This window comes from Tursiops truncatus, chromosome X, assembly GCF_011762595.2.
Source record: "Tursiops truncatus isolate mTurTru1 chromosome X, mTurTru1.mat.Y, whole genome shotgun sequence".
Classification (NCBI taxonomy): domain Eukaryota; kingdom Metazoa; phylum Chordata; class Mammalia; order Artiodactyla; family Delphinidae; genus Tursiops; species Tursiops truncatus.
Genome location: NC_047055.1, coordinates 112,253,700 through 112,266,329, shown reverse-complemented (window position 1 = coordinate 112,266,329; position 12,630 = coordinate 112,253,700). Strand labels below are relative to the sequence as shown.

The 12,630-nt window shown below is 37.8% G+C and overlaps 1 protein-coding gene across 10 annotated transcripts in view; it reads right to left on the bottom strand.

Annotated features, from left to right (window-relative positions):
- Positions 1-2,749: 2,749 nt before the first annotated feature.
- The window catches only part of RPS6KA3 (ribosomal protein S6 kinase A3), a 110,489-nt gene continuing 100,608 nt past the window's right edge, over positions 2,750-12,630 (bottom strand). For 7 of the 10 annotated variants that reach the window (XM_019927689.3, XM_019927692.3, XM_073799150.1 and 4 more), the window contains 4 exons: positions 12,435-12,511; positions 11,562-11,679; positions 8,820-8,960; positions 2,750-4,209 (listed from right to left, as the gene is read on the bottom strand). In XM_019927689.3, coding sequence (XP_019783248.1) covers positions 4,069-4,209; positions 8,820-8,960; positions 11,562-11,679; positions 12,435-12,511 — 477 coding nt within the window. In that variant the 3' untranslated portion in view covers positions 2,750-4,068. Of the gene's footprint in view, positions 4,210-6,532; positions 8,174-8,819; positions 8,961-11,561; positions 11,680-12,434; positions 12,512-12,630 lie in introns of those variants that run through there. The other 3 variants (XM_019927694.3, XM_073799151.1, XM_073799152.1) reach the window with 2 other exon arrangements.

The window sequence follows — 12,630 nt, the reverse complement described above, 5'->3', positions numbered from 1 at the left end:
CATGAGTAAGAAGGCGGCCATGCTAGAAGCCCAGGAGAGACCTTAAAAGAGACTAACACTGCGGACACCTTGATCTCAGATTGGTAGCCTTCAGAACTGTGAGAAAATAAATTTTTGTTGTTTAAGCCACCCAGTCTGTGGTACTTTGTTTATGGTAACTTCAGCAAGCTAATACAGCTGACTATGCAGGATGAATAGCTTTATTTTTAAGTAAGCTTATTTTAAATAAATCACCTTTCTGAAAACATTAGCATTTCAACATTTTCTAAGGAGGTGGACATACCTAAGTGACAGAGAAATAAAGTACAATTGTCAAACAAAGTGGTTCTCTACCAGGGACATTTGACAGTGTCTGGAGACACTTCTGGTTGTCACATCTGGGGAAGGAAGGCCGTGTTGCTGGCATCTCGTGGGCAGAGGCCAGGGGTGCTGCTAAACATCCTACAGTGCACAGTACAGGCCTGTCACCCCTAAACAAAGCAGTATCCAGCCCAAAACATTATTAAGAGTTGAGGATGACAAACCAGTGACAGATGCACTTCTTAGAGGAAATGGAAAGATCCGGGTTTCTCTTTCCATCTGTAGTATTTTGCAGTTTACACGATTGAGGATGAAAGGATAGCTATAAAATTTATTTAAATTTTACTTCCAGGCCAAATAATTGTGAACTTGGGCTTTGGAGTTAGAGAGACCCGGTTCAAATTCAGCTCTGCAGCAACTTATTACTATATGATCTTGGACAAGTTACTTAACCTATTTATAAGGCTCAGTTTTTTTCAGCTTTAAATTGGGTGTAGGAATAGAACTTACCATTTTGGGTTGTCGTGGGAATTAAATTGATATAATGCATTCAAGTGTTCAGTAATTATGCCTAGCACGTGGCAAGTAATCAGATTCCAAATATTTTAAGTTTAAATATTTAAAAATCAAAAGTCTCTGTCAATTACCCAATATAAAACACCAAAGGAGAAAAAAAATCAGGCTTCATTTCTGTTACAAGATGGCTCCCAAACATGACTGATCATCAGAATCATTTTGAAGGAGGTGAGTCATGAGGACATCTGGGGGAAATGTGTTCTAGGCAGAGGGAACAGCAAGGACAAAGACCCTGAGTGGGAGCGTGCTTGGCATATTCAAGAAACAGCAAGAAGGCCCATGTGGCTAGGGGAGCTTGGGGAGATGAGATCAGAGAGGTAGGGAGACCAGATCACGTGTTATAATCCTTAGTAGGTTTTGAACAGATCATTTTTGCTTCTGTGTTAAGAACAGACTGTAGAGGGGCAAGGGAGGAAACAGACACCATGCAGGAGGCTACCCCAAATAGTCCAAGCAAAAGACAATGGTGGCTCTGACTAGGGTACAAAGTTTCTTTATGGGATGATGAGAATGTTCTAAAATTAGATTATGATAATAGTCACACAACTCTGTAAATATACTAAAAAACTTTAAATGGGTAAACTTTATGGTATGTAAATTATATCTCAATAAAGCTGTTTAAAAAAAAGAAATGGGAAAATGGGTCTGTCCAAGGAAAAAACAAAATAATTGACAAACGATACTGAGAGCTTAGCTGAGATGGGATAACATAAATCTGCAGTGGTATCCTTTTGCATAATTGTATGGTTTCTTCCAACACAGTTACTGCTCAGTGGATGCAGTATAAAGGCAAGGATGTAAGGCAATTCAGGGTGTTCCTGAGATAGAAGTTCAGGTGATCAACCAATGAGAGGCCTCAGAAGAACACAACCTGGCCAGCACCTTGATCTTGGACTTTTAGACTCCAGAACAGTGAGAAAATAAGTTTCTGTTTTTTAAGCCACCCAGTCTGTGGTATTTTGCTGTGGCAGTCCTAACAGACTAATGCACCATCATAGTATAAAACTACTAAAAATGTCAACTGTGAAGAAAAGGGCTAGCTGCAGGCCTACAACCCATTCCCTCTCTACCAGGAATCAAGACCTCAATCAAATTTTCATTTTATTTATTTTGGCTGTGCCACGCAGCTTGCGGGGATCTTAGTTCCCTGACCAGGGATCAAAAACGGGTCCCCTGCAGTGGAAGCTTGGAGTCCTAACCACTGGACCTTCAGGGAATTCCCCAAATTTCCATTTTAAAAGTGCTAATAATATTTACTAGCGGAAAGAAAATGAAAAATTCTTCTCTCTCAAAAGCTTGTAGCAAGACGCACTTGGTCTACAGAGATGGCTTACTGTAAAACCTGGAATTTATGAATTTATGAGGCATGGTTGGCTGGAGAATGAGGCTCATCATTTAAATTGTGTAATTAATGAGGTATAAAAAGAGGACGATGCAAAACCAAATGAGTCCCTTTGTTTATACAATGTCTCTGAAAACACTGCCCAGAAGGAAACTGTCCTTTAATTTGGAATTCAAAATGCACCGTAATGAGGGAGAAAAAGGGCATTGTGGAGCTAAGCGTGGTAATGTTGGACTTCTCCAAGAGAAGACTGTTTCACCTGTGCCTAGTGATCGCCCTGTATCCTTTAAATCATTAATCAAATTTGGTATTGGCTACGATCTATGACTGATGAGTCTGATTTGACAAACTCTTTGGGTTAACCAAGACTTTGCATAGAAAAATTATTTTGCACTTCTTATTAACTCAGAAACATTCCTGTTTTAAGGTCTATCAATCCAATTTGATAAATGTATACTTCAGATAGAATAATTTGATAATATGAAGGATTAACAGTCATATAATTGAAATAATCTCATAAAGGGACATACATGAATTTATTTGAAACTTTATTATATAAATTTTCATTTCTTTTAAAGATTACAAAACCTGTTCTGTGACAGGAATACAAGCAATATTGTTCCAGGATTATTCATGGATACATCTGAAAGAGCTTTGATTACACATTAATAGTATGATTTGAAAACTTCCCAGATTAGACTCTTAAGTAAAACAATTTAAAGTATTCAGTGATATTTAATCCTTTACAAGCATTTCGTAATTATGGCAGCAGGGCCAAGCATCTGATGCGATTTAACCACCAATAAAAGGTACAATACATATGAACTCATGATATGGTGCCTTGGGCTTCTGGCATGCCTTACTAGAGAGAAACTAGTATAAAGTAAAATCATATATAATAGTAGAAAAATATTTGTGATTTTTTTCTTTTTTAAAAACTGTTTAAGTAGATACCCATCCCTTTCCCACCCATGGCCAAAAATGCAAAATAATTACATCCCTTAGGTGTATACCTTCCCTTTTGCTTAGGGTAAGAGTTAAGATAAACATAATACAGGTATGTAATTTTAAGAGTTAAAAACTCATCACCCATAATCATTAAGGATGCTAAGGAATGGCAATACCTTGAAGCTTTTTTTAAAAATTAAACAACAAAGCCTTAGATGGTAAACTACACTTAGAGAAACGCAAACCAAAACCTTTATCCTTATGCCCTTGCTTTGTATTTAAGTTCTATTTTAAGTACTTGTTTGAAAAACTCAGTATACAGTTCACTCAGTACTATAGTGATAATAGGAGTAAAGATTTTCACTTCCATTAGATATTGAACTAAGCTACTCAGAGAGGACTATTATAGCGACTCTCTTCTCACATACGTTTACATACATTGTACTCAAATGGTATGTGCTCTAAAGAGGTTTTCTTGAGGTTTGCACCCCTGAACTTAGTCTCTAAATTTTCCTTTCCACTAATCTCTATTCAATGTCATATACTTTGCTAGTTGCTCTGGGAGAAGTCATGGACATTTAAACAGCTTATCATGCACTTCAAGGTTATATGGCAAAATAATGAGGAAAGTGCCTTAAGAGGTAGGAAGTAGGCTCTCATCCCAACCCTTGGTATGCCCTGGTATGAACAGTTAAAAGACTGGAATCAAAGTGGTAAATGTGAGACTGATAGTAATACAAGGCTTAAGAAAATTAAGTCGACTTAGTTACTAGAATTCTTTGCAAACAGTCACATTGGAACCAGTTACAAGTCACTCGATCACACAGAATACAGCAGTGTCAAAAATACATAAAGCGCACTGTAGATACAAATTCTTCTTGGCCATCCATATTTAGTTATTATCATTCTGTAGATTCTTCACTAGAAAAAGTGGTTAAGCGTGGCTCTGCAGAATACCACACTCCCAAGAAAGCGAGTTTCATTCCTTCATTAACTGGTCTCCACCAATGGTCACTTGGGGAGACCAGCAAAATGTAAGCAATCTGGAGGTGAAAAGAGGACTATTTTCATTAATTGAAATAAAAATGCTGAGTTAAGTCAACTTATCTGTGAATTAAATAAGGCTCAAAGTATACATCCAGTTTGTTAGTCACATGGAGTTGGACCTTTCGGAGGGACAGAACTCTAGGACTGGATTGAAACCTCCTGGTTTAAGCACCAAGGTCAGCCATGGAACCCATCATATCTGTTCGTCACAGAAAGCAGACCTTTTCTGACCATTTACATTCCTGAGATATCTGTCCTAATGCCTTCATAAATCTCAAATGCTGGATACCACCATAAGAGAGAATTCTCAATAGTAAAGAAGACTGAAAAATTTTAGCTCATTTATAAAGGCCAGGAAGTAGAGAAAATCAAAGCCATGTTGAAATGTGTATTGCTGACTTTCATGGTGATGCACATCTATACCAAGCCCCCAAATCTTGAACGCTTTTCTGCTCTCACCTGAGGCTGGACGTACCCCAGCCTCTTTCTTACCCAACCCATGCTGCCCATTCATGAAATCTTTCCTGGGCTGAGGGTACAGGGCACAGCTAACAGGCTAGCCCCACCTCCCAAGATGTCCCCTGGTCCCAACAGCAACCACTTCTTAAAAATAGTTGGGAAATGGTTGGCCCAAACCTGCTCTTTGCAGCCCACTGTGTGTGAAATGTAGAATCTCTACTGCATACACACCACACCCTCTCCAGATACTCACTAAGTGACTTTTCCCACACGTCAGTCTCCAGCCTCACAGCATCTTGATTCTGTGCCCTGTCAAAATTATTATATTTTTGGACTTTTGGGGTTGCTTGTGAATAAATGAATCCATATCAGATCTGTTAAAGTGAAGGGTCTATTGTACTTAGAAGACATATCTATAAATTAGGAGCTGAAATGACTTACTTATACGACAGCTTAAAAGGACAAAAAACTTACCTTAATTTAGCATCATCACTTGAAAGGGAAGCTAGAAAACACATGGTAAAAAAATCCATATTTTCCAGTACGTGCTTGGTAATGTTAAGTCTACCATTCTGGATATTATTGTGGATTATAAGCTAAGAGGAGGTTTGTAAAAGTGGCCTGACAGTTTAGTTCCTTCTTTCATATTGAAATATCTTTCAGATTGAAATAAAACCTCCTGGGAGAAGCCCTGGTAACCAGCAGGACTAACTGGGAAAGGGCCTCACTACCACAACTATAGGGGCCAGGAGGAACTGGACTTGGAGAAATTAATGGAAAGGTTATCCCAGCACAAGCATTACATTTAGAGCACATTGTTGGCCAAGTTTGTCTGCTCTGTCAAAGGCAATAGGAACACCAGAATCACAGATGAAATAAATTATACTCGTGAACTGCTTTTTAGGCAGAAAGCCTCCAGTTTTGTGAACATATAACTTGCTTTTCTCCAATAAAACTGGCAGCTGTACTAGGCAAAGAAGGCATTCATATACTAGTAGAGGACTGCCCCAGGAAATATATAGTTTTTGAACAGCTCAGTTTGTGGTCGAGTGATAATACGAGGGGAAGGCAGCACGGTGTTATGAGGGAAAAAAACTGAAAGGGAAGTTAAGGATTCTAGTCTTTGCTTTGGGTCTCAGGTTCTTTACCTGCAATATGAGAAAGTTGGACTAGATAATTTAAAAGCATTTACACATTTACTTCTGGTTCTAAAAGACGATGATGGGCAATACACCTAAGCACTTATGGAATAGTGTTAGTGTCAAAAATCTGAAAATGCTATCTTTTTTCTGCCTAGAGTTACATTAACATTTTAAAAGTGACAAAAATTTGGGATGACCATGGTTGGGAACACTTAATAGAGGAGAAAGAAAAACAAAGCTTTCTTTCCAGGCATTGGAAAGCAGCTGTTAATAGTTAGCATCCATATACTCAAGAATATTTAAAAACTTTCTCCATCTAGATCTTCTGAAATCCCTCCTCCTATACATTTTTTATTGAGAAGATAAACTTACATTTGCTTTCTATGCAATAATCATTTTGTGTCACTTGGGCAAAAGGCATGATAGATTTCCTCTTTCCCTTTAATTGCACAGAGGAGAAATTAAGGAATAATGAGCGGCTTCCAAGATATTTAGATAAACCATGCTTTCCTGGCTTTGTACTCTCAGGGGAAGATTTAAAGCTTCTGGCAGGAAAAAAAGAGTTCTGATGTAAATGACTTAGTACATGACTAGGAAAGATCTGTTCAGGCACATTCTTGATGAGATAAGTTAAATCACCTTTTCCTTGCTCATATGTTTTTCATCTTACATATTGATGTATGCTAGGTAGCTTGGCAAAGATACAGGTAATAATGGATGCAGAAGTTTCTTTAATGATATTGTGGAAACTAACAAATTAGATGTAGATAATGAATACTCTAATCTAAGCAGATCCAGTGACCATTATGAAAAGTGATCATTTCTGAAGTTAAAGAAAGCATTATATGAAACTAACACAATACTGTAAATCAACTATACTCCAATAAAAATTTTAAAAAAAAGAAAAGAAAGCATTATATGGCTATAAATCATCAGGAGGAATTCAGAAAACACTCAATGCTGAACATTCACTTAGCCTACCTCAGCTATGATTGATCAAGAATGTTTTATTCCCTAGAATAAGAAAGTTTAAGTCCAATTTCATAGAGAGGCCTGTGGCCTTTATTACATTCAAATTAGTGTTTAATATAGAGCATCTTAATGGGATAGAATTATGATTTACTTTTTTTCCCCAAAAAAGCATACTTTTCCTGCAGGTATACAAGAACAGGTATCCTGTTATTCATAGGCTAAATTCTGCAATTTGATCTATTTAAACATGAAATATTCAATGGGACTTCAATGACCTGTTGCTAAATTTTCCTTCGCCAGTCTCTTCACCATGCCTCTTAAAGGCCTTTGATGTATATTGGGAAAAATCCCAAATTTATGTCAACTACTAAGAATGGATACTATTTAAGATTAAAAGTGCAAGGACTACTTCCTTAATAAAGGAAAAAAGACCCTAAGGAGTTGCAAAGTATATGGACTAACTTCACAGGTGTACTCTTGATGTCATACCACACACATATGATAACTTTCTTTACCATAACAGCTCTCTAGGTTAGCCTGACAGAGCACCTGACTTTAAGAAACAAACGAACGAACCAGTGAAACAGACATGGGGAAAGATATGTACATTTTGGAAGTATTACATTCAACAGCTGTTCTACAATCTGGCCATTTTTAGGGCTGTCCAACAATACCGTTAATCCAGGTGAACTATTTAACCAGAATTCATAGTCAATTGATTAATAATAGATTCCAAGTTAAACAAGGCATGTATACATTAAAGAAAGCAGTACAGAAATGTACTGTATATGAACTGTTTACAAAAACATACAAAATGTTGGATGGCACAAGGGATACAGTGCTAATATAAACGGATTGTTTAAGCTAAGTGCTTAACATAAACTGTCCATCCCTATAACTAACAAAGAATATTTAAGGGACATGAAATATCTCCTATAAAAATAATGCTATGTGGTGTAGAGTACTTTATTCAGTGTATTTTTAGGTGGTATTCATGTGTTCATTATTCTTCTTGTTGATTCAGTGAATATATCTTCATCATGTTTCCATTTTCAATTCAGCCGAAGCTCCAGGAAAATCTAACCTGCTAACAATCATTTAAAGCGAGAAGAGACGAAAGCGGGAGAGCAGCAGGAGCAGCAGCATTATGGGTACCAGCTGGGACAGTGTGTGCCTGCAGGTGTCTCTCAGATATGTGCTACCTGTCGCCAGAACTTGTGCTATCAGCTTACACCATGGTACCAAATATCTCACTGAGGTCACTTCACAGGGCTGTAGAGGTGATTTTTTTAATACCTCTCCGCTGAGCAAGAGTAGAGCGGCCTACTGGTTCCAAAACTGGTGACTGATTACGGTTTAAAGCAGAGTATGTAGCTGCCATGGCACCCTGAAAACAGGAAAGAAAGGTCACAAATAATGACAATGGGTAGTCACCTGTACACAGAATATGAAATGATTTTTTCCCAGATATTTTCTTCATATGCAAATTTATATAGATTTTATTAAGCTCATAATGAAAATAACCACACAGGTCAAATCCTCTGATTTAACTAAAACTGAAGAGGCCAATGTGGGAGGTTGAAATTATCGATGAGAGAGGACACAGGTGGGCTCATAACAAGCAGTCCTTACTTTTCTCAGGACTATTAAATTTGTTTTTCCTTTGCAATCCTTTACCATGAGAGTCAGCAAGGCATGCTGTTTTAGAATTTGTATTTTGCCACTGCTGACAACCTCCAAGAGTCTGCTTTGGGTTGTGCGTAAGAAAGACAGGTACAAAGAAAAGTTAGGAAATCCATAAAGTTTATCTGATTGATAAATTCAGAAATCATTCCTAAACTGGTTTTATTATGCTATTTTGGCATGCCTTGACTTTTTCTTTTCTAAATCACCCACTGTAAGAGATTCCCACGCAAGAACTGGATGCAGGTTGAGAGGCAAAGTGAAAGGGCAAGGTGCTGTGGTACGGAGAGGGCGTCTCATAATCTCTCCTGGAGGACATGTGGCACACAGTGCCCAAATGGGCTGCTCACCTTGACTAGATGCGGTGCGTCCTGTCTGTTTAGTTGGTATTGCGGCAGTTGGTCCCAGTGGACGATCCAAGGATGTCTGAGCACAAGGGCAGCAGTCAGTCTCTGATGAGGGTCCACATGAAGCATCTTTGACACCAGGTCCTACAATGGGAAAAAGAATAATAAAATAAACTTAAACCTTTGTTTTTCCATAGCACCTGATACTGTTGAGTATTCTTCCTTGGCTTCTATGACACTATTTTTTCCCACTAGCAGACCTTTGGGTGCAAAGCAATTTAGTCAATATGACAATTTGTTTAAAAAAAAGCAAAAACTTAGGTCTTTGTTTTCTCCTCCCTGAGTAACAGTAATTTTGGTGTATTACAAAGGGTAAATTTACCACATTTTATGTATCTTTAAGGACTTTGGCTCTTTTTTTCCCTCAGATATTCTGAGTTTTCTACATTTTTGTGGATTTATTTATAAGTAATTTTCAGCTACTTAAGACGTTTTTGTGCTATTGGTAATGCTGAAAAGCAGTACATAACTGTTCAATAACAGGAATTAACTTGAGGGCTCTAAATGCTCCCCTCAAAGATTACAGAGTTATTTTTATTTTTTTTCTACTTCCCAATTTTGTGGGTATTCACCGTATTACATTATACTTGTAATCACAGGTCTTAACTGGACAAATTAGCAAACGTTATTAGTAATCACATGGCATTCATAAGATAGGCTGTGAGTTGGATGCAATTTTTTGTGCTCTATTTGTATCTCATCCTCACCTGCCTTGCACTCAAAAAAGCATAATAAAATGCAAGTGAATGAGAACCAAATTATAAAAATTATAGAGATAACCTCGACTTGCTTTAACTTATTAAAAAAAGCAGGCAGTATGTAAACTCTGATACTTTCTACGGTAACAGTACTTGATATGCTTGACAACCGATCGTGACAAAGTTTTTGGTGGACTCCAATGGATAAGAACTACTACTTCACAGAGTGACCTTGAAAAAGGAAAATCTGATCACTACAATGCTTAGTATTTTTCAACAGTTCCCCAATACTTAGAGTAAACTCCAAATCTTGAGCATGATCAACAAAGCCTTCCATAATTGGGGTTCATCGGCTACCCTCTCACGTGTACCTGGTACTAGTCATACCAAACTCCTTGCACTGCCCTGGAGGCATTCTGCCATTCCCATTCCATCAGGACCACGCATGGGCTGATCCCTCAGCCTGGGATGGACTACGTCCTTCTGCTTCCCAAAGCTGCGTGGCGAATCCCTTCATTGCTTCTGGAAAGCTTTCCCTGAAATTTTTCTGATCAAGCATCATCTGTGAACTTCTTTAGCATACAAAACAGAGCATTGTAACAGCACATGTGACACTGTACTGTATATTTTTGGCTATCTCCCAACTAGACTGTGAGCTCTCTGAGATCAGGAATTCCATCTGAGTCACATCTTTTATCCCTGGAGCCTTCACTTATTAAGCACATTGTAGGTGCTCAATACATGAATTAAAAAGTAAACAAGGGGCTTCCCTGGTGGCGCAGTGGTTGAGAGTCCGCCTGCCGATGCAGGGGACACGGGTTCGTGTCCCGGTCCGGGAAGATCCCACATGCCGCGGAGCGGCTGGGCCCGTGAGCCATGGCGACTGAACCTGCGCATCTGGAGCCTGTGCTCCGTAACGGGAGAGGCCACAACAGTGAGAGGCCTGCGTACCGCAAAAAAAAAAAAAAAAGTAAACAAGTACCCAGGAAAATGAATTATCTGGTTTAAAAAATTTTATTGTTAAACAAGGGGAAAGGCTAACCTATCACTTTAAATACAGTTACAAAACTAAGTATTATCTACACAGGCATTAAGCTGGTCAACTGAGGCTTCATCTCTATGCCAAAAGTATCTATAAAAATTTCTGACATACCCTATTTACTAATGCAATCACCTCAACTCAAGCACCCACCTCTAAGCAAAATGAGCCAGCACTTTTTACCAATATGTATCTTCCTCATCTCCTCTATGTTTTCCTTATTTTGAAATGAAAAACTTTGCTCTTCTTTTTAAAAAAGAATTTTCTCTAAATAAAGTGAAACTAAAAAAAAAAAAAAAAAGTGAAACTAGAGCAGGGTTAGAAAGCAAATCAGCGTTATTCAGGGGATGGCAGGTCTTCCAGCGAGAAAGGCTTTCCAAATAGATTTCAAGCAGACATATAAAACTAAATTACTGTCTACTGTGAAGAAGATTGACCCTTTTCTTCATAATATGGACCAAAAATAGAAAATGGTGTAGTTATTCTAGGGAACAAGGGCTTTGGAATCAGCTATTTATTTTTGAGCATCCACATGTGCCTGGTGTATAACTGAGGATAAGTTCACACTAAAATTCTGGGCCTTGGTTTCCTACTGTGAAATGGTGATACTACCACCTATTTTACAGGGTTGTTAAGAGGATTAAATGGGATAATTTAGGTAAAGTGCAGTGTGAGGCACAGAGGAGACACACAAATCATGAAGACCACCACCATTATTATTCATCATGTTCATCAGTAAGAAGTAGTTTGAGATATATAGATAATAAAGCCAAACCAATATATTCTGGGAAAGAAACAAAATTAGTTGTCAATTTTTGAGTTTGAGTTATTTGGTAACATCATTTCAATACAACTTTATAAACAAGTTTCTAACTGATATTATTTTTTCTCACTAGGGATTATGAAAAATTATTTTCTCAAAAGCTTTTAATAGGAAGCCATACTTACCTTTGCTGTGTCTGAAACAGAATTCCAGTAGCCACCACTGAGTGAGAATTTTCCACTTCCTATCCGTGCCAATATTTCCTCTGGTGTATCATCAGGGCCATTTGCAAATGGAGTGTAACTAATTTATAATAGAATTAAAATGCTAATGAATAAAACTTCTTTTTTGGTTGGTAATTTTTATATTTATTTGCAGTAACCAAAAGTACTCTAAGTAGTTCATTTAATGTAATACTTTATTAAAACCTACTAAAGTAAAAAAATAACAACATGAAGCTTCATAAAGCACCAGGTCAAGATATAAGTTAGAAATATTAATTTAGATTTAATACACAATAATATAAATAAGATATGACACATTATAGAATAAAATATTTAAAAGAGTATATGGGGCTTCCCTGGTGGCGCAGTGGTTGGGGGTCCGCCTGCTGATGCAGGGGACGCGGGTTCGTGCCCTGGCCCGGGAGGATCCCACATGCCACGGAGCGGCTGGGCCCGTAAGCCATGGCCGCTGAGCCTGCCTGTCCGGAGCCTGTGCTCCGCAACGGGGGAGGCCACGGCAGTGAGAGGCCCGCGTACCGCAAAAAAACCCAAAAAAACAGTATATGTTTATGACATAACTAGACTACAAAAAAGATATGGAAAAAAATCAACTTATGACCTCAAGACATTAATAACACTACAGTACAGAAAACAGTAATGATATAGCTATAAATATGAGAGAGAGAGAGAGGGAGATAGGAGGATTGTATTATTAAACAAGATGAGAAAATATGGAAGGAAAGATATTACAACATAGAGATTGAAAAAATAAACCTAGATAATTTAAACAAAATATTGATAAATAAATGCTTACAACATATGGTACATACTCACCCAGTGAGCATTGTATAGAGGAGGACACCAAGACTCCATATATCACAAGCCGCATCATAGCCTTGTCGTTTTAAAACCTAGAAAAAGTAAAAATTAGTATTAACACACTGCTGTTTATTATATAGATTTGGATAGGCTGTGAACTGAATTATATCTCCTAAATCAATGCACACAAGAAAAACAGAACATGATTAAC